The 19,419-nt window shown below is 43.5% G+C and overlaps 4 protein-coding genes and 1 long non-coding RNA gene across 6 annotated transcripts; 3 read left to right on the forward strand and 2 right to left on the reverse strand.

Moving 5' to 3' along the window:
• Nucleotides 1-68: 68 nt before the first annotated feature.
• LOC142948292 (uncharacterized) lies at nucleotides 69-4,589 on the reverse strand. The gene is made up of 2 exons (XR_012953489.1): nucleotides 4,242-4,589; nucleotides 69-255 (listed from the first exon to the last, which is right to left on the reverse strand). It is a non-coding gene; the product is annotated as an uncharacterized LOC142948292 (long non-coding RNA).
• Nucleotides 1,740-4,043, forward strand: LOC142948289 (tripartite motif-containing protein 16-like). Its single transcript, XM_076090231.1, has one exon. The coding sequence runs from the start codon at nucleotides 1,840-1,842 to the stop codon at nucleotides 3,520-3,522; it is 1,683 nt and encodes a 560-aa protein (XP_075946346.1). The 5' UTR covers nucleotides 1,740-1,839; the 3' UTR covers nucleotides 3,523-4,043.
• A 726-nt stretch (nucleotides 4,590-5,315) lies between the features above and the next one.
• On the forward strand, nucleotides 5,316-10,787 carry atad5b (ATPase family AAA domain containing 5b). Of its 2 annotated transcripts, none has more exons than XM_076090226.1 (14): nucleotides 5,316-6,100; nucleotides 6,256-6,570; nucleotides 6,659-6,755; nucleotides 6,855-6,940; nucleotides 7,196-7,344; nucleotides 7,702-7,873; nucleotides 8,034-8,308; nucleotides 8,401-8,494; nucleotides 8,576-8,640; nucleotides 8,742-8,940; nucleotides 9,012-9,136; nucleotides 9,236-9,981; nucleotides 10,076-10,234; nucleotides 10,543-10,787. In XM_076090226.1, the coding sequence occupies exons 1-14, from the start codon at nucleotides 5,542-5,544 to the stop codon at nucleotides 10,619-10,621; spliced, it is 3,120 nt and encodes a 1,039-aa protein (XP_075946341.1). In that variant the 5' UTR covers nucleotides 5,316-5,541; the 3' UTR covers nucleotides 10,622-10,787. The 2 variants fall into 2 exon arrangements, with proteins under 2 accessions (XP_075946341.1, XP_075946342.1); XM_076090227.1 differs by having other exon boundaries at nucleotides 5,317-6,100; nucleotides 6,259-6,570.
• Nucleotides 10,715-13,136, reverse strand: tefm (transcription elongation factor, mitochondrial). Its single transcript, XM_076090232.1, has 5 exons — nucleotides 12,978-13,136; nucleotides 12,177-12,661; nucleotides 11,845-11,994; nucleotides 11,509-11,687; nucleotides 10,715-11,362 (listed from the first exon to the last, which is right to left on the reverse strand). The coding sequence occupies exons 1-5, from the start codon at nucleotides 13,021-13,023 to the stop codon at nucleotides 11,098-11,100; spliced, it is 1,125 nt and encodes a 374-aa protein (XP_075946347.1). The 5' UTR covers nucleotides 13,024-13,136; the 3' UTR covers nucleotides 10,715-11,097.
• A 499-nt stretch (nucleotides 13,137-13,635) lies between these two features.
• LOC142948606 (arf-GAP with dual PH domain-containing protein 2-like) lies at nucleotides 13,636-18,264 on the forward strand. Its single transcript, XM_076090736.1, has 11 exons — nucleotides 13,636-14,316; nucleotides 14,644-14,774; nucleotides 15,194-15,285; nucleotides 15,528-15,610; nucleotides 15,726-15,838; nucleotides 15,963-16,109; nucleotides 16,472-16,555; nucleotides 16,649-16,711; nucleotides 16,865-16,942; nucleotides 17,163-17,391; nucleotides 17,486-18,264. The coding sequence occupies exons 1-11, from the start codon at nucleotides 14,223-14,225 to the stop codon at nucleotides 17,512-17,514; spliced, it is 1,143 nt and encodes a 380-aa protein (XP_075946851.1). The 5' UTR covers nucleotides 13,636-14,222; the 3' UTR covers nucleotides 17,515-18,264.
• Nucleotides 18,265-19,419: the final 1,155 nt, after the last annotated feature.

Consider the following 19,419-nt stretch of genomic DNA (forward strand, 5'->3'; position numbering starts at 1 on the left):
TGATACCATTCCCTCCAGGCTAAAACCTCTGTTTATAGATTTTATATGAACAATTCATGCCCCACAAATAAAAAAATAAAAAGAATTTATTTCATATGCGGCATGAAATATTTGGTTTTTACGTTATAGATCTTTTTGGTTGACAAAATCCGGACCAGCATAACTTAAGTCACTTACTCACTTTTTTTTTTTTCAGGCTTTTGACCGCATCACACTGTCCTCATCACCAGATTGAGTTAAGATTATTGTTTTCAACTGTTGAGGTAAAGAAGGAACGGTCAAGGTCAAGTCATCACAAAACTAATTAAAAAACTATCAGTTCACTAATTTTGCTGAAGTCCTCTTAATGAGCATTCAAAATCAGATCTGTTTTTATAATGAACGTTCACACAAGGCAGCACTGAATATTTCATGCTAAATGAAACATTGAATCTCTAATGGATACAGAAAGAAAATAAGGGTTAAAGGGTTCACCAGAGTGCAGACCGTGCAAATTTCCCAGATACATGAAGTGTCTTCCCTTAAAGGGAAGAAATGCTCCATACTCTTCTGCCTAGTTGTCTCTTGTTTGACTTTTTTTTTTTTTAATGGTTAGTAACGAAGCTGTTCTGCTTCAGAGAGTCTGTCATTCCCCAAAAGTGTCAGGAAAGCTTTTCTCTTTCCGACTCAAGGAAGTTCCCACTGCACAGTTTGTCCAAGAGAGTAGATATAATTCCAGCCAAAACTCCTTAGTCTTTCGTGTTAATTTGGTCAGTCAGCATCTCTCTCTTCGGGTGACTCTTGAGGATGTCTTGACACAGTTGGTGCTATGATTAAATGTGGGTTGTCCTGCTGAAGGTACCTCTACTATCCCCTTCATTTAAAGCCTGGGGCCAGTAAACAGAGTCCTGGTGGTTACTAATGGGTAGGATGGAAGGGGATGCTCCATCTTCCACAGTTACCCTGTGACGAACACATTAAAGTGGGTCACAAATGTAAAAAGCTGATACTGTTCATGGTGGTAGTGAACGCTTTAGAGTAGACCATACATTTCTATTCCCTGTGCTTCAAACTGTTCTTTCAAGACGGATCTTAGTTCCATCTTTAGTGTCAGACAACATGTAAACTTGGCCGTAGCTGGATCTCAATGTCTCAATAAAGAGCATTTTAGACATTGTGACAAGCTGTTTTCTTCTAGCTAGGACAACAAAATGGTTATAAAAAATACATTATACTGTCCATATTTGATATAGTGATTTATAGTATTATTCAGTGTGGCTTTGTGGCACACTGAACATAATCCATCGGGTTTAATTGTTGGAATGCTGTTGGCAGGTTCGCCCTCGGCTGAGGCGGGGTCCTAGCTAGTGAATGTTTCATATTAGTTCAATTTGATAACTCTTTTGTCAGTCAGCTGTTTTTCCAAGCAGTAAACGAAAACTGAACAGCATTAGGCTTTTGATGGCTTCATGCTTGTCTATAACTTCCTCTGAGGAGACAAGAAATATTTAACAATGAAATGTTTTCAAACGTGGAGCAGGTTTTAACTGAGTCTCTGTTTGTAAATGAGGAAGCAAAGTTCACATTCACAGCGCTGCTCCTCTTCCTGGAATGAACCACAGTTTGATAACCCCTCCTTCTTCCTCCTGCTCTCAAACACAGCCGGCTCCACTCTGTCCACATATTTCCTTGTTCCCTCCCCTCCAGATCTACAGTTTTAAAGATGGGTGTAACCAACATGGTGGTGAAGCGATAGAGCTGACAGGCTCCATTCACTGAACAAACACATGTTGTTCAGATCAGAAGTCAAAGCAGAGTCACTTCTAGTGACTCAGACAGTTGTTGTTACTGAGAGGTGAAATGGCGCAGAAAGGAGTTCAGCTGGATCGGGAAACCTTCTCTTGTTCCATCTGTCTGGATCTACTGAAGGATCCAGTGGCTATTCCCTGTGGACACAGCTACTGCATGAACTGTATTAAAAGCTTCTGGGATGAAGAGGATGTGAAGAATCTCCACAGCTGCCCTCAGTGTAGGCAGACCTTCACACCGAGGCCTCTCCTGCTGAAAAACACCATGTTAGCAGTTTTAGTGGAGGAGCTGAAGAAGACTGGACTCCAAGCTGCTCCTGCTGATCACTGCTATGCTGGACCTGAAGATGTGTCCTGTGATGTCTGCACTGGGAGGAAACGGAAAGCCATCAAGTCCTGTCTGCAATGTGTGATCTCTTATTGTGAGAAACACCTCCAGCCTCATTATGAATTCCCTGCCTTTGAGAAACACAAGCTGGTGGACCCCTCCAAGAAGCTCCAGGAGAACATCTGCTCTTGTCACAATGAGGTGATGAAGATTTTCTGCCGTACTGATCAGCAGTGTATCTGTTACCTCTGCTTAATGGAGGAACATAAAGGCCACGACACAGTCTCAGCTGCAGCAGAAATCACTGAGAGGCAGAGAGAGCTGGAGGTGAGTCGACTAAACATCCAGCAGAGAATCCAGGACAGAGAGAAAGACGTGAAGCTGCTTCAACAGGAGGTGGAGGCCGTCAATCGCTCTGCCGATGAAGCGGTGAAGGACAGCGAGAAGATCTTCACTGAGCTGATCTGTCTCATGGAGAAAAGAAGCTCTGATGTGAAGCAGCAGGTCAGATCCCAGCAGAAAAGTGAAGTGAGTCGAGTCAAAGAGCTTCAGGAGAAGCTGGAGCAGGAGATCTCTGAGCTGAAGAGGAAAGACGCTGAGCTGAAGCTGCTCTCACACACAGATGATCACAACCAGTTTCTACACAACTACCCCTCACTGTCACCACTCAGTGAATCTACAGACTCGTCCGGCATCGATATCCGTCCTCTGAGCTACTTTGAGGACGTGACGGCAGCTGTGTCGGAAGTCAGAGATAAACTACAGGACGTTCTGAGAGAGAAGTGGACAAACGTCTCACTGGCAGTGACTGAAGTGAATGTTTTACTGTCACATTCACAAGCAGAGCCCAAGACCAGAGCTGGATTCTTAAGATATTCACGTGAAATCACACTGGATCCAAACACAGCATTCTCATATCTGTTATTATCTGAGGGGAACGGAAAGGCAACAGTTATGAGTGAACAACAGTCTTATTCTCGTCACCCAGACAGATTCACTACATGTCATCAGGTCCTGAGTAGAGAGAGTCTGACTGGACGTTGTTACTGGGAGGTGGAGTGGAGAGGAAAAGGAATTCATGTCGCTGTCGCATACAAGAATATCAGCAGAACAGTGAGCCGTAATGAATGTGTGTTTGGATGGAATGACAAATCCTGGGCGTTACATTGTGGCAAAAACAGTTTTATATTTTTGTACAACAATATCCAAACTCCCGTCTCTGGTCCTCAGTCCTCCAGAGTAGGAGTGTACCTGGATCACAGAGCAGGTATTCTGTCTTTCTACAACGTCTCTGAAACCATGACTCTCCTCCACAGAGTCCAGACCACATTCACTCAGCCTCTCTATGCTGGACTTTATATTTATTACGATCATGGAAACACTGCTGAGTTCTGTAAACTAAAATAGTCAGAAGTGATTTAATTAAGGAACAGCAAATTCATTTTTGTGTTTTAATCCTGAAACTCATTTTGTCTCCATCATTGTCACTTAATTGCTAATTGTTCTTCCCCTGTCAATCAAACATTGTGGGCGGTACTTTGACATCTTCTCACTATTGTTGTGTAAATGTTCGAGTTTCTTTAGGTGGAGCTCCTTTCTGTGTAGCCATGGAGGCTATCACTGCTCATGATGATCTTTGTTGACCTGAACTGATATTTCTCTTCATGAAATTATGTTTATTTTCTATAACAGATTAAATGTTGTTCTTGTTGTTTTCTTAATCATTATACAAAATCAATAAGTAAATCATTCATTACTCTCTTTTACATAACTGAGATTCTGGTCAAACAAATAGATTATGAGGATGAAGTGAATGTGTTCATGAAATCATTGACCAAGAGTCATTTAACAGACTTTACTGATGGGATGTGAACAAACTGAAGGTTTACATGATGAATAAAGTATTTCTTGATTCAAGAATGAACAAAGTATTTTCTTCTTGTCTTATTTACAAGGTTTCATAGCTGATGGAGAAAATGTGAAACTAATATGAGAGTATAACTGAGTCAGTTTTCCTCCTAAAACACCACAAAGTACAGAGTTCATGTTTATCACTTTTTATGACTTATTTCGACATAATCAATTATTCAAGCATGTTATGTGTGAAAACAAAACAAAACAGTCACACCAGCAAAGGAAGAGACCGACTCCATGGGAAGGTGGGCTTTGATACCAGGAACCACACGGGGCCTTTTGCTCATGAAGCTTGGGACCCGCATCCTGCAAGACAAAGAGCCAGCGAGACAGAAGATACATGGACATCTCAGGAAAGGTGTAGAGAGATTCAGCAGCTGCTCATGATGAGGTCAGGTTATGTCTGATTGTCAACATGAGTTCCTTTATAATCAGGACATTTATCTCTACAGTATTTACCAAATCTCTAGAAACTGGAATATTACCAAATGACCAGAAAGTAGCACCTGTGTGGGGTAAATGTGAAGTCCATTGTGTGTCAAACATTGTGAATATGTCTCCTCTCCCCCTCTCTCACCCACCCAGTCCCACCCTTTCAAAATAAAAGCCCCATAGAGTAACTGTATCTTAACATGAAGCTCAGAATGAGGTTCGTACAGAAATGATGGGAGCGCTCTCTCAATTGAACCTGAATGACACTACCGGTAACATTGGCGTGTGTATGTATTGCGATGTCTTCGGGCAGTAGAAGCCACACTGTCAAAATTTCTTGCGAAATGTTCTAGTTTTGTATTTTAATTGTATTTGTTTCTACTCTACATTTACTGTATGTTCCTGTCTTGTGCAGTACCTTGCCTGTATTTTATAAACATTCCTGTTCATGTTTATTGTAAGCACCAAACACCAAGGTACATTTCTAGTAGGTAAAATGACAATAAACCTTGTTCTGGGGCTGATTATGAAAACCAGCAAAAGACATTTACACACATACGATCACACAAAAGCAACAACTGCAGAGCTACCACTCTACACACAGAATGAGTCATGATCGTAGATCAAATATGTCCTCCATGACCATTAACGTTATGTTTCTTCAGCTTTCTATAACAAGGTTTAGGCTTGTGTGGTGCGTTAGCTTTAAAGGCTTCGTCATCTGAAGCGGTTCGTTTTGTTGAACTGCACGAGAGCCTCCGTGTGATTTGTCTGCACACACACGATCTTTGGCCACGCCCAACCTTCCCGCGCACGTTTTAAACGTCATTCCAAAAAACAGTCGGGGACGTTTCTCGATTCAACACCCGCCGTTTAAGTGTTCAGAAGTATGTTTCATTCGTTGCTTTAATGAACTTCGCTAAAAGTCGTATTAGCTAACAGTTAGCTCGGTCGGTGTAAAAGAAAACGGGACACTTTCGCCTCTAGTTAACGTCGCACAAATTGACGTCACCGACGCGTCATGCGTGCCAGCCAACCGAGCGCCGAAGCCAAAAGTCTTTGAATTTGGAGTTCTTTGCGATGCAAAACAAACTCAAGCGGAGCAAGAAATGTAAAAACGTTTTGTGCCCGAGCAAAGAAGTGATAACGTTAGTGTTGTCAGAGTCCAGCTGCTGCCACGATGAAACATCACCAGAAAGAGATTCAGCAAAAGACACGCATGTCGCTGCTGCTGCTGCAGGCATCTCCACCAGAAAAGTTACACCACTTCAGGAGCAGAGAACGACCTTTTGCACAAAACACGTTAAAATTGCGCCAATTTTCTTCCGTAAAACGCAGCACGGCAAAAGCAAACGGAGCAGCGACGGGAAGCTGAACCGGCGGCCTGTGGAGAAGCTGCAGGAATCGGTGCGCCCTCTCCAGATTCCAGATGTGCAGCTGGTGACAGGTGGGCAGCGTTTATCAACAGTTCCTCCGCTGACGGAGAGAAAGAGGTCCCGGAGAGGACAGCTGTCACCCTCGGCTCTGCACAGCTGTCTGGAGGAAATCCAAACATCCAACCCAGCATTCCCAGTCAGAGCAGTGTTCAGCACTCTGCAGAGGAAAGCCTGCGAAAGGCCGCAGGACTCTGAATCCACAGGTGAGATTCTGAATCTGCTTTCATGTCATTCATTATTCGTCCATCAAGCTGGGATGAAGGTTATATTGAGTCATGCAATTGAACATGTGCTGCCATGACCAGTTAAACCTCTCTCTCTCTCTCTCTCTCTCTCTCTCTTCTTTTTTTTCCCAAAGCAGAAAGTATAAGCTCCCCACAGAACATACAAGAGAAGAGGAAACAAGGAAACGAAAGCTCTGAGAGGGTGCCCAAACGTCTGAGGTGTAGTCTCCCTGCAGAGGAAGCCTTTGGCGGGCGTCAACGCCTCACGTCGGCCGTCCAGGAGAGCACCGTCCCGGTGAACAAGCAGCCCAGAGGCAACGAGCTCAGTCGCCCCCACAGACTGAGGCGGCAGAGGGTGAGCCCAGCAGGCCCGGAGCCGTACTCTGGAGGGATGGATCACGCAGGATCTCACAGCCAGTCGCTCAAAACCTCTGGCATCCCCCAAAGAGGTAAACTTGTCACATGATGATTGCTTTTATGCCCTTTTAGATAGCAGGGAATTTACTCCCCCCCCCCCCTTCCTCTCTTTTTGTCCAGATTCCAGTTTCGAGGACGTCCTCTGGACAGACAAGTACAGTCCTCAGCATTCAAGCGAAGTCATCGGCAACTCTGCCTCTGTGAATAAACTGCAAATGTTAGTTTAATACAATGAACTGCCTTCACCCTGTCTCTGATATATTGGACTTGAAATCGGTGTGAGCATAATCTGTTGTTTTTCCTCGATGGAATTCAGTTGGTTGAAGAAATGGAAACTAAGAGCCGACTGTGACGAGAGGAGAAAAATGGACGAGAGGAAACAAGAAGAAAACAACAGCTGCAGTATGTATGAGCTGGCATTTTTATGGAAGCCCATGGATCTCATTATTATGAGATAGTATCTCATAATGACTTACAGGATCATTATTTTTTCCTCACAGTGGTGTAAATGGGCTTCCATACCTTTTGCACACTTCTGTACAGGGTTCCATTTTTAATGTGGTTTCTAATGAACTTAACCAAAAAAATAAAAAATCTGCACATTTTTGGGTAACCAAGAAACTTTTAATGACTCAGGGTTTGTGTCCTCCTGTGCAGACTCGTGGGACTATGGAGACTTCCAGGGTGAGGCTGGGCCAGAGGACGACAGAGAGGCGCCGCTGTGCAACACCGCGCTGATCACGGGACCTCCAGGTGTGGGCAAGACCGCCTCAGTGTACGCCTGCGCCCAGGAGCTTGGCTTCAAGGTTGGATTCAAACTGGACCGATGCCTTTGTGTCCATGCTGCCAATCTTAATCCATATTCATATCTTTTAATACACTGCTCTGTGGCTCATGGAAATTATGTCCATTGGCTCAGAGAATCTGAAATACATCGTGTAGTCGCACAAATCCACAATCACCACACCGCGAATTCTAAATGAAAGCGAGTCAATTTGAAATTGATCGTCGAAATGAATTACGTGTTAATGTTAATATTTTCTGGACAGAATCATGAGTTTCAATAGATTCGAGGCTGCTTTTGCGGTACAGAATAATCTGGACACCACACTTTAAATAAGAGGAATTATCTTTCATCTGTCCTTTTCCTTTTTCAATCACAGGTATTTGAGGTGAACTGCTCCTCGCAGCGCAGTGGCCGCCATGTTCTGTCCCAGCTGAAGGAAGCGACCCAGTCCCACCTAGTGGAGATGTCGGGGAAAGACTCACTGAAACCAACATACTTCAACAACTACGCCATCAACAGCTGCACTCCTAAATCTGAGACTTTACCTGGTACGACATAGATGATGATGATGATGATGATGAAAAACCTCTTTCAACAGAGATTGTTTTGTAAGAAAGGTGAAAAGCTCATGGTGTCAGGTGTGTATGGTGTTTACATGCATATCCGCAGACAGTAACGGAGGCCTTGTTGTATTCTTTTCTTTAACAGGAAAAGCGGTGCGTCCCAAAAATGTCCCCTCCACCTCAAAAAGCAGAGCGGCACGGAAGTTTGGCCCCTCTCGTCGCCAGGGAAAAACCAATCCAGCCACCGTCACGTTGGCCAACTACTTCAAGAGGAAGGCCAAAGCGGATCACGCTCACTTCGGCGGTCCGTCGCCGTCTGAAAAATCAGACGGCGAGAGATCCGGGGACCCATCGGCGGACTCCGATCAACCGGCGCCAAAGAACAGAAAGATGGCCACGTCACTCATTCTGTTTGAAGAGGTAAAGCGCGCTGTAAGACATAGACTTTAATGGAGACCGCACAAATTCTGTCTCGTTTGATCCGTCCCCCCCCTGACTGTCCGCCCCCACAGGTCGATGTCATATTTGATGATGACGTTGGTTTCCTCGCAGCCATCAAGACTTTCATGACGACCACTAAAAGACCGGTCATTTTGACCACCAGTGGTAAATGCACACGCTGTGTAATCTTTAGACGAGAAATACATCGAAGGACGAGCTGTGATGCAAATAAAATGTCTTCCTTAGATCCTTCATTCAGAGAGAGATTCAACTGGAGCTTGGAGGAGATCCTTTTCAAAACCCCATCGGTGGTGAGTCAGGTTTTTTGTGCTTATAAAGGCTCCCCACACATGCAGAATCATTAGAGCGAGCACGAGTCTTGTCGTAAACGTACTCCATCTGTTGTTCCGAGGTGAACGTCTGTAGTTACCTGCAGCTGGTGGGTTTGGCTGAGAACGCGAGACTGGAGTTGGACGACGTCCGCGGCCTCCTCGGGCTGTCCAGGGGGGACGCCAGGCGCTGCCTGCTGCAGCTGCAGCTCTGGGTGCGCGGGGGCGGAGGACGGGCGTCTCGGAGTGGAGGCTCGCCTGAGGAGCCTTCTTGTGTGCAGCGTAAGTTGCTCTGACTAAATAGACGAGGACCAAAAACAACACATTTGCAGGGTTGTTTTTCCTTTAACTAGACTCGAGTGTTCCTGAAAGAGGAGACGGTGAAGACACCCGACATCCTCATCGTGACACAGGCTGCACTGCTAGCATGCTGGGTCTCCATCATGTGACCCAACACCAACTGTTGAACCTACTAAAGGCAAGTGTTGATATCTTCACCCGTTTTATATATATATATTTATATATATATATATGTGTGAACAAACGTTGTTTGTCAATACTTTCTTTAATTCTCCAGCGTCAGTTCTGGTCTGAAATAGACATGAACAAGCTCCTGGGGCTCCTAGCGGAGGGCTGGAGAGGAGGCGTTCCTCTTCTATACTCCAACCTGGAGCTTCTTCTACCCATTGGGGCCAGGGGGACCTCTGACCACGACCCTCTCATCAGGCAGCTGGATGCAAATGTTAACAGAGAGGCACCAGCCACCACTGGCACATCTGTTAAGAACGCATCTAGACTCAGCAGAAGGAAACGTATCCCAGCGACGCTCGACGCCTCGTCGTCTTCCAGTTCGACGCAACATCCTCAAAGAGCATCATCATCACCGAAGGGGGCCGCTAGCTCGAGAGACGAGACGGAAGGAAGCGCAGCCAAAGCGGCGACCGACTGTTTGGAGGCCTTGACGGACTTCTTTGACCTCATGTCATACCTGGATTCCACAACGCCAGCTGCTGCATGCCGACCCGAGGCGTTTGTCTGGACAGGAGCTGAGATGAAGGACGGCTTGTTGGATGAGGTGAGCGAGGACCAGGAGGTGGGCGGGGTTTGGAGCCGGGCGAGGCTGTCGGATGTTCAGGCTGCGGTTGAGGGATTGGGGTGTCACGGGTGCTGTCGGCGAATGTCGGAGGCGTTGACCGAAGCTCGAAAACACAGACAGGAACTGGGAGACACAAAATGGGGGAGGCTGACGGAGGGACTGGTGTTACCTGCCTCTTCAAAAAGACAGAGCCTCACCTTTAGTGCTCATCCACCGTGCGCACCAAGGTGAGTCTGATCGTTTACCGTCCGGCATGTTTGTTTAGAAAACACAAAATATCTGTTCCTCACCACCACTCGTGTTTTTTTCCCCCCCTTCCAGTGTGTCCAAAAGGAGGTATGAGCTGAGCAGGACGATTCTTGGCAGCGCGTCCTTCAGCCTGCTGGGGAACAGACGAGCGGTCGGTGTCGACTACATGCCGGTCCTCCGCCACATCTGTCGCTTACAGAGAGCGCAGGAACAGAAAGAGGAGCCAGTCAGGTGAGCCAGGCCCAATACAGACTTAAATAAAGTCCCATCTCAGGAGGCCAACTGTCGTCAGTACAAGTAGTGGATCATTTAGAATAATGGCACCGTTTTTAAATCACATCAGGGCAGTCGGTGTGACAGTGAAAGGCAGACGATGGAAGTTGTATCCGCACTGCTTCCTTACTTAATCACCTGTTTTGTTAGATCTAACTACTATTGTCAATTAAGTCTTCCAATTGAATAATTGTAGGATAAAATGTTAGTGCATCAAGATAATACTAATAAAATACTAAATTCAAATGATTTATCCCCCACATTAGGTGTCTGAACTACCTCAGCTGCACACACCTGGGCCTCTCAAAGGCAACTATTCAACTCCTGGCAGAAGAGTTCTCATAGAGAGCCTCACATACCTCACCTTTAATGTGCATTTATTTAACCTGAATACTATCTCCACCTAAATACTGTCAAATGAATTGAATGCAGATGAGATGAGATATTGTGTATGTATTTACAGTTTTGTCATGAAAAGTAAAATAAAACAATATATTTTTGCAAATGTCAACCATTTTTTTTTAAAGAATGTAAAGCACTTTGATTGGTGTACTGAGACCATTGCAGTGTGTTTCATGACTTTTAATACAAACGAACCGGAGTGAAATAGACAGACAGCATTTACTTTATGGAAGTGTCCAAATCAAACATGTAACGGTAAGAATATTCAAGACTTGACTGTACTAAATGCACCATGAATCACCACCAAATCTGTTCCAAGAGGTAAAAGTTTGGTTTAAGTCCAGAAGGGCTCAGAGTGCCACCCGGGATGTTTGTTTTGGTGGCCGTAGTGCTCGGTTAGAGATCGGTCCACGTGGTGGCTAACTGGAGGATTCGCCGAGTAGCTCGTAAAAAGCCACAGCCTGAAGCAGAGCGTCACAGAGTTCCTCCCCTCCTCTTCTGCTGCCCATCTGGAAGGAATTCCTGTGCTTCAACAGCAGCTCTGGGGGGAAGTTTATCCTGGGAAGCGTCTGTGTCACCGACTCGGTCATCAGCTGTCGCACCATCTGAGCACCACTGGTCCGCGACTCGCCCACCATGAGTCCAAAGTGACGTCCCACAGCAGGACGCATCATGTTCAAAACTCTGAAGGAAGGAAGGAAGGAAAAGGTAATTTGATGAACCGTCACAGACTTCAAACAGTTGCCACAAAAACGTGTGTGTATGTTCAATATTTTGGTGCCTTTCATATTTAAAAAGTCATTAATATGAAATTCCTCTTTCTCCCCCACCTTGGAGGAATGTTGGACTCGGGTGGTAAGTTTCTGGGCTCAAGCAGAGCGAACAGCATGGCCTCCACGGTCCTCATGTGGGCCATGATGGGGAACAGGGCCGTGTTCTGGACCGAGATGGAGGATTTCTCTATTATGTAGAAGTCAGCCGACGGGAGGAGTGCCACAGCTGCAGAAACCTAATGGAAGAAAAGAAAAAGGACAAATTGTGCAGTAGTATATGGGCTTATATTCGTTTAGTTCCACATTGATGTTAATAACAGTCAAAACAAATGGACAATAGGTGTTGAGATTGAAATAACTTCAACAACATGAACATTTGGTATTTATACTCACATCATTCAAGTAAGCAGAAGCCATGTATGTTCCCCTCAAGAAATTTGGACAGTCCAGCTGTTGCCACTCCAGCACGGTCATCCCACGGTCCACTTGAGCCCAGGCGATTTTATTAGTCCCACATACTAGTGACACAATATTACTGGCGTCCTGAGTAAACAAACACAGAGGCATGACAGGTGGTCAACTGGAATGAAACAAATGCTGGATCTAGGGACTGCAAGACAAAGAGTCTGCTGCACCCCACTTAATAAACTCTGGCGCCACATTGCGCTCCCCCCTCCTCACATAAAGTCAAAGGGCAGGTGTGTGAAAATGGACCAGGACCTCACCTCCAACCAGGACCTGTCAACTTCCGGCCTGATAAACTTGGCCAACTGGATCCTCACTTTCCTCTCCTTCTTCACCGGGTTGAGGATGGAGTTGAACACCGTGACGGCGCTCTTGTGCTTCAGCAGCGGCACGTTCACCACGCTCTCCAGGGTTTTAAAGGGTCCGTTTTTAGTCCTGTACTCCACCAGGTTGAGCGACTTGCGGCCTCTGAGGAGCTTCACGCCCGCCAGCTCTGCCGGCTCGGCGGTGTTGAGCAGCTGGAGGATGGCGGCCCGTTGCTCGGAGGTGTAGCAGGCATCCAGGGATCTGTTGTCCTCCTTGCAGGGCTCAGAAGTGGAGGAGATGGCGGCGTTCAGGGTCTCGAAGCCGGCCACGGGAACCCGGCTCCGCCAGCAACATGTGCACTGGAGATACCGCAGCTCTAGGTCTGGGAGGCAGCCGTGCTGAGGGCGACGGAACAAGCCTGAATGCCCTGCATACTGACCTGCAGGGGAATACAAGAGGGAGCCGACTGGTCATTTCAGACTGTGTTCAGGTGGAATAAAACCTGTTACACGGCGGACTCTCCACATTCGTGAGTAGAGGTCCCTCGTGACAGCTAACTTAACGTTACTGTGATTTTGTCAAACTGACTCAGGCTGTGTAAACTCAAGGACATTGTCTAAAACAGAAATACTATCATCACCTGGATCAGTTAAACTGAGCAATGAAAAGTAGCTAAGTTGAATTAGCTTAACACTGCTAGTCTGTCAATGAAACATGTACGCAAACAGCGAATGAAACGTTTCTACAAAGCTTACTTCTCTGAGCGACAGACGACAGCAATCGCCTGGCGACCCACATCATTTTTAATTCAAATAAATAATCGATTGTTTTATCTTCAACATCATACAAGTTGCACAACTTTGGCCTTTCGGTTGTTGTCCAGCAGGTTTTAACCGACCGGCGTCAAACCGCAACACCACTGCAATGGTTCCGGTGTCATGTGGAAGTCTGTGTGTTTCCCTCCCTCCTGATAAAGAAATAGCGCCCTCGAGTGGAATAAAGGGTAAATAAATATATACTTAAATATAAATATAATATGTAAAGGATTGGTTCAGGTTTTAGGGAGGGGGGCAAACATATGGACAGGCAAAAAAATATTCGACACAACAGCTATACCACCACTCAATGTATGTGAGTTTACAGAGTCATTGCAGTCATTCATATGGCGCTGATTATAGCTACACTCACACACAAGTTCGTTCATATTGGTCTCTGACAAGACCTCTGCTCGGGTTGAAATTTAATGGAGCTCTACTGGGATTTACATGAGGTCACTTCTATCTTAAAAAAAAAAAGGTAAAGCTCTAATTAGTCATGTCCTGATGAGAGGTCAAATCAGGTATAATAATTAATTAATTATAACACGTTTAGGTGGTGGACCAAAAATGTTTAGAGCCTTTTATAACGTCACATACTGAAACAATTAAATAATACAATATTAGAGGTTTTATAGTGTTTTTTTGTTGTTGCTTAAATGTATCTAGAAGCCTCCTATAGTGTGGAGATGTTTTTGTAATGTCTACCCTGCATCTGAATCCTATAGAAGCCCATTTCCGCCAGCAAAAATGTAAAATACAAAGTTTTTTTTATTTATTTTTTTTTTTACTGGTGGAAATGGGCTTCCATAGTTTCATTTAAATCAGTTTAATTTAATATTTTTAAATGTTGACATCCAGTCAAACTCACAGTTGTGAGCAACACACAAGTCGATCAGTCTCTGTAAGCCAGTCACCCTGTTACACAGTGAGATTAGTTTCACTTCCTTTCTCTGTTATTTCTGGACCTCTGCGTTTGTGTGCAGAACAATGAACTTCATGATGCTGTGCTGGTAAGAGGAAATGCTGGGCCACTGGCCAGTGAGAAGAAGTGATGCTTTTCACCTGCTACGGAGCGGAGCAGCACTCTACCATTCATGTGTGCAGTCAGTATGGAGTTAATACCTAGTTGCTCTTTAATTGGGACTCGACAGTCAATCTGAGCGAAGCAAACCACCTTCACCTATGGCCAGTCTGGACAGAAATAACAAAATCCTGCTCGGTTTGGTGCGACAGCAGGAACAGGGAAACAACATGTGTGCTGACTGTGGAGTTCCTGGTGAGTAAGATTCTTAACCACAATATATTTATTTTGATATGACAGCGACGTTGTTTGTGTTTGTCCAACAATGTTTTGTCATAAACCATCATACCTGATTTCTGTGTCAGGGAACATGTTTTCTTTTAATAAAGTTAGAAGAATGATAAACGGTAACCTGAGCCATCAGGCCACGTGATGTTTGTTAACAGAACAATCTCAGGTCGGGTTTCATAATTCATAATCAACTTTTATAAGGGGGAAGTGGTGGCTGTTTTCTGTGGTATGACCTCGTTATATATACATACACACATATTGTAATTGTTGTTGCCTTCCTTTTGCTCACAGAGCCTGACTGGGCCTCCTACACTCTTGGTATCTTTGTGTGCCTGAATTGCTCGGGGATTCATCGTAATTTGGCTGATGTCAGCAAAGTGAAATCCTTACGTCTGGATCTCTGGGATGATTCCCTCGTACAGGTATAGTTTTGTAGTTTGTATATATCTTGAATGGATGGCTAATAATAAGTATGATCATTTATTCAATTTATGTTTTTTATATTGAAAATGGCACAGCCTACTTAACACTACTAAGCCTACTTTATCTATGCATTTTTACTTTTAAAATTTCTTATATATACGTGTCGGAACTAAAATAGTTCCTACCTGAAATTGTTATGATTGATATTGATAAACAGCACTGCAGGTAGAGGAAAATATGTATTTTGTATTTTGGGGTGAGCTGTCCCTTTTGATGCTCTATTTTGGACAAGGTCATTGTTGAAGAGTATACTTTTGTACATGTTTTGGTTATAATGTCAAATCTACAAAAAAAAAAAAGAATTGAATGGAATTAATAAGAACTGCGACTTCTTGTGTCTCACATCTTGTGGTTTCAGTTCATGCGGGAGAGGGGAAATTCTGCAGCCAAGGCCCTTTATGAGAAGTGTGTCCCTGCCTTCTTCTATCAGCCGCAACATAAAGACTGCATGTAAGTGACTGCCATTTGCCCTCCACTCACCTCGTCATCACAATGGAAGGGAAAAGTGAAGTGTATTTCTAGTGGATGGGTGTGGAGAGGTGGAAAGAGGAACAATCACTGAGTTGGGTACCAAGGTGGAGCTATTACTACAGGCAGTATGACTCATACTCAGTGACAGGCCGACACATTTTCTGGTATTTATTTAAACACTTGTCTTTCATCAATGAGGAAACAGTAATGCTTTGTCATAGTGTTCTTAAGGATCAATGGATCCGTGCAAAGTATGAAAGAAGAGAATTCACAGGAGAAAACAACAAGCAAGCGTATTGCTTAGGTAATTAACTGACATTAACATACAAAAATGACTTGTGTATTGTTTTTTTCCTAAATATGACTCTACAAGAAGTTGAGTTGCTCTTCATCTCTTTTATTTATTTGATGTATCCCAGACCAGTTTGAGTCAACACTATGGAAGAAGGGCAAAGACAACAAACAGTTTTTAAAGAGGATCTTCCTGCTGTCCCGGAAAGACTTCACCCTCCGATACTTTATTAAAGAGGACGTGAGTTTTGCCACATCGCCATGTAGTCTACAATGTTGTATGTGCGCTCATGGGTTACACTCAAATACCCTTTTTGTTTCTGATCTTGTGAAATCCTTCCTCGATCCTCTCATTTAACACCAAGTCCAAGTTTCCCAAAGCCGTCATCTCCATGAAGGATCTTAACGCAGTCTTCCAGCCAGAGAAGATCAGTCACGCTCACGGTCTGCAAATCTCCTACGTGCACGACAAACACACAAGGAATCTGTTTGTTTATCACGAGAAAGGACAGGTGAGCTGGAGTTGCACTTGAATGTCTTGCAGTACATTTGAATCTCACATCTGAAGTGAGGTGTATCTCAAAGACTAGAAGTGCAAAGACGATCGATCACAACATAGACAGAACACCAACAAATACAGTTGTACAGTTAAGGAAGTTGAGCAGAAAATCTCCACACAATTGCATTATATAGTGTATTAACAAACACTAATCTATGTGTGTCGTAGTGAAATATAGCTTCTATGTTCAGCTATCCTGGTTTTTAAAGCTCTATTTTTATTCAACCTAAATTGTATTAACTGTCCGGACAGTGTACTTGCATTGATGCAGATGATATCTTCCTGATATGCTCTTCAATATCTGATGCCTTATAGGTAATTGTATCCTTGTTCAATGCCATTCGGGCAACGCGCCTGGCTTACCTCCAGAAGAAACATCCCACTCTTCGAGACAATGACGTGAGACGAAATTTTAAAGTCTTGGATATATTTTTAAAGTCCCAGGTGCAACGTTTGTTCCGTTAACTTTGTTACCTGCGTCTCTTTGCACAGTTAATACCTCAGCTAACGGGACATTGCCTGAAGGAGGGGTACATGGAGAAAACTGGCCCAACGGTTCGTCAATTATCTGAGTTTGTTACAAAAATAAATTTGATTTATTTATCATTTTTGTACCTGACAAATGAATTTGATCAATTTTCTCTCTCTCTCTCTGCCTCTCTCTATTTCTGTCTGTGTGTGTGTGTGTATTCATCTGTGTGTTTTCAGCATCGAGAGCCATTTAAGAAGAGGTGGTTCACACTGTGCTCAATGAACAGAAAGCTTCTATATTTTAAAAGTCCACTGGTAATTAACAGATAACAACCACATAGTCTACAATGTCTGTATAAAGTGACTGTGTAAATAATTAGACAACTACATTTATGTGTATATTTACAACGTTTATGCATTCAAATCAAATGTAGGGTAATATTTTGGAAGTGGACAACATTTCCAGCAAAATACGCAGATATTGAATTGCCTGATTATAAAAATGAAACAATACATAGTTTGTTTTCCCCGTTAGGATGCCACTGAGTTGGGTGCGGTCTTCATTGGCACGGAGGGCCATAGCTACTCCGCTTCAGAGAGCAGCGGGCGGTGCGCGAGAAGAGGCCGGTGGCACTGCGGCGTCACGCTGCACACACCGGACAGGGAGTTTGTTTTTATGTGCGAGCAGGAGCAGCAGCAGAAGGAGTGGTTGGAGGCCTTCAGAAAGGTCATCTCTCAACCTATGACACCAGAGGACTACGCGAGTAAGATACTGTTGTTATCAATAAGGATCTTCCAGTGTTTCCCACATGTGAATATCCACTGCTAACTCTTCCTTCCTTCCTTTCTTTGATATAGACGAAGCCAACATGACGAGGGGGAAATGACTGGAGCAGTTCTACCCGTTGGTTTGCAGGAGTTGAGGATGCAATAAGTATAATTTTGGGACATAACAGACTGAAAGCTTCTGCTTCCAAAAGATACCCCTGAACCTGTCAGTGAGGAAAAACGTTGGAGACAAACTCACATTTAATGACACAACTGCACAGACTGCATCAGTGATGACGCCTTGAGAAGTTGCTGCTCAGAGGCTTGAATTTATTGCATTGTCGTTGCCAGAATAACATCAAATCATCCTTTGCAAAACTACACTGGAACCAAATGTTGTATTTATTAAAAAACAAGGCGAGAATAAGTTTGAATGTATAATTGTTCTGTTGTTATTTTGTATTTTATATTTCACTCAATTTGCACATTTTGAAAAGATAAGTTTCATTTTTTTTCACACTGATTTTAATTGTCTATTACGTTTCATGAAAGCTTTTCATAATGTCTAATGAATTGTATACAGTTGATTCCTGCTTTTATGAATTCTAGAGGTGTATATATTCCTCTTCAGTAACAAAGATACAGATGACAGTTGATTATATCAGGCATTGCAGAGGGGCCTTTATCTGGATGCCTTCATTGGCGTAGGCAGGTTATTTTGATGGGCAGATTAATACAACACAGTACAGTAATTTGAGCCTTTTTAAGACCTTTATTATTCACGTTTATAGTGTGCATGTGGTGCAATTATGCAAATAAATGTGTGCTTATTACAGACACTAAGCTAAACTTATGGTTTCTGCTGTTGGTTTTATTTCTTTTGGGAGAAAAAGTAAGAGGTCTCACTCTACGCCAGGGGTATTTAATTACAATTCAACGAGGTCCAGTTAGAGTTCCTCATACAAAGGTCCGCAACATCACAAGAATGTCTAACTTGCGCTATGATTTGGTGCCATATATATTTGAAGTATGCATGCCTTGTATTAACTTATGTATGTAGTCAGCAACTGACTGTCAAATCAAATACATAAAGTTCAATTGAATAATATTTCAACAATATTTATTGATATTTTTTTAATTGAACTGAGGAATTATAAATAATACATACTCTAATAATAAATACATGTTGTTCTCTCATTTCAAGTCAAATCCCTGAATGTACTTTGGAAGAATTTTTAGAAGACCTGATGGCTGTAAAAAGCTAAGGATGAAAACCCTCAGAACATTTCCCGAAGGTTCTCTAAAGGTTTTAGGAAGGGTTCTAAAAAGCTTCGGAAAAAGTTCATAGAACTTTTACTAAAGGTTTTCCGGACGTTTTTGGTGACCCTCAAAAGAGCATTTAAAGAACCTTCAGAAAAAGTTCTCTTCAGCTTGTCTTAAGGTTTTAGTAAGGTTGTTTTTGAGATGTTCAGAGAGCCTTCAGGGAACGTTCCCTTCAGAGAACATTTACAGAACCTTCAGGGATCATTCCTTAAAGGTTCTCTTAATGTTGTCTAAAGGTTTACAAACCAGAGAACCTTTAGGGAACAAACCCTGAACGTTTTTTAAAAGGTTTTTCAAACCCCTCCGAGAACCTTTAGAGAACATTCAGGAAATGTTCTCTCTGGGTTCTTTGAAGTTGTTTTAGAAACCCCACAGCAACACTTAAGGGAATGTTCCCTGGAGGTTCTCGAAAGCTTCTTTAGACCCCACCGAGCCCAAAGTGTGAGCTGAGTGTGCCCTGTCCACATCTTTGCCCTTACTTGTACTTTCACTGAAATCCAGAAAGTAGGACTTTAATCTGTTTCAAAACATTTTTATAGAACGTAATTGCTACTTAGAATAATATGAGTGTTTATTACGCCACTGATTTGAAGTCACAGTTTTATTATATTGTATTCCTTACTTCAAAGAAAAATACTGCAAACGCTCTCACCTGCGCGAGTGAATCATAGGAATATGATAATTGATTGAATATAATGGGT

Source organism: Anarhichas minor, unplaced genomic scaffold (genome assembly GCF_050575085.1).
Source record: "Anarhichas minor isolate MPS153535 unplaced genomic scaffold, ASM5057508v1 ptg000012l, whole genome shotgun sequence".
In the NCBI taxonomy this organism is placed as follows: Eukaryota; Metazoa; Chordata; class Actinopteri; order Perciformes; family Anarhichadidae; genus Anarhichas; species Anarhichas minor.

Bases quoted from the DNA above. Each gene is read 5' to 3' on its own strand.
- LOC142948289 (XM_076090231.1), top strand. From the start codon at position 1,840: ATGGCGCAGAAAGGAGTTCAGCTGGATCGGGAAACCTTCTCTTGTTCC.
- atad5b (XM_076090226.1), top strand. From the start codon at position 5,542: ATGCAAAACAAACTCAAGCGGAGCAAGAAATGTAAAAACGTTTTGTGC. The intron at 6,101-6,255 runs GTGAGATTCTGA...TTTTTCCCAAAG, and splicing joins GCAGGACTCTGAATCCACAG to CAGAAAGTATAAGCTCCCCA. The intron at 7,345-7,701 runs GTTGGATTCAAA...TTTCAATCACAG, and splicing joins CCCAGGAGCTTGGCTTCAAG to GTATTTGAGGTGAACTGCTC.
- LOC142948606 (XM_076090736.1), top strand. From the start codon at position 14,223: ATGGCCAGTCTGGACAGAAATAACAAAATCCTGCTCGGTTTGGTGCGA. The intron at 14,317-14,643 runs GTGAGTAAGATT...TTTTGCTCACAG, and splicing joins TGCTGACTGTGGAGTTCCTG to AGCCTGACTGGGCCTCCTAC. The intron at 16,556-16,648 runs GTGAGACGAAAT...CTCTTTGCACAG, and splicing joins CCACTCTTCGAGACAATGAC to TTAATACCTCAGCTAACGGG.
- tefm (XM_076090232.1), bottom strand. From the start codon at position 13,023: ATGATGTGGGTCGCCAGGCGATTGCTGTCGTCTGTCGCTCAGAGAA. The intron at 12,662-12,977 runs GTAAGCTTTGTA...ATTCCCCTGCAG, and splicing joins GTCGTCTGTCGCTCAGAGAA to GTCAGTATGCAGGGCATTCA. The intron at 11,363-11,508 runs GTGGGGGAGAAA...TCCTTCCTTCAG, and splicing joins GAGTCCAACATTCCTCCAAG to AGTTTTGAACATGATGCGTC.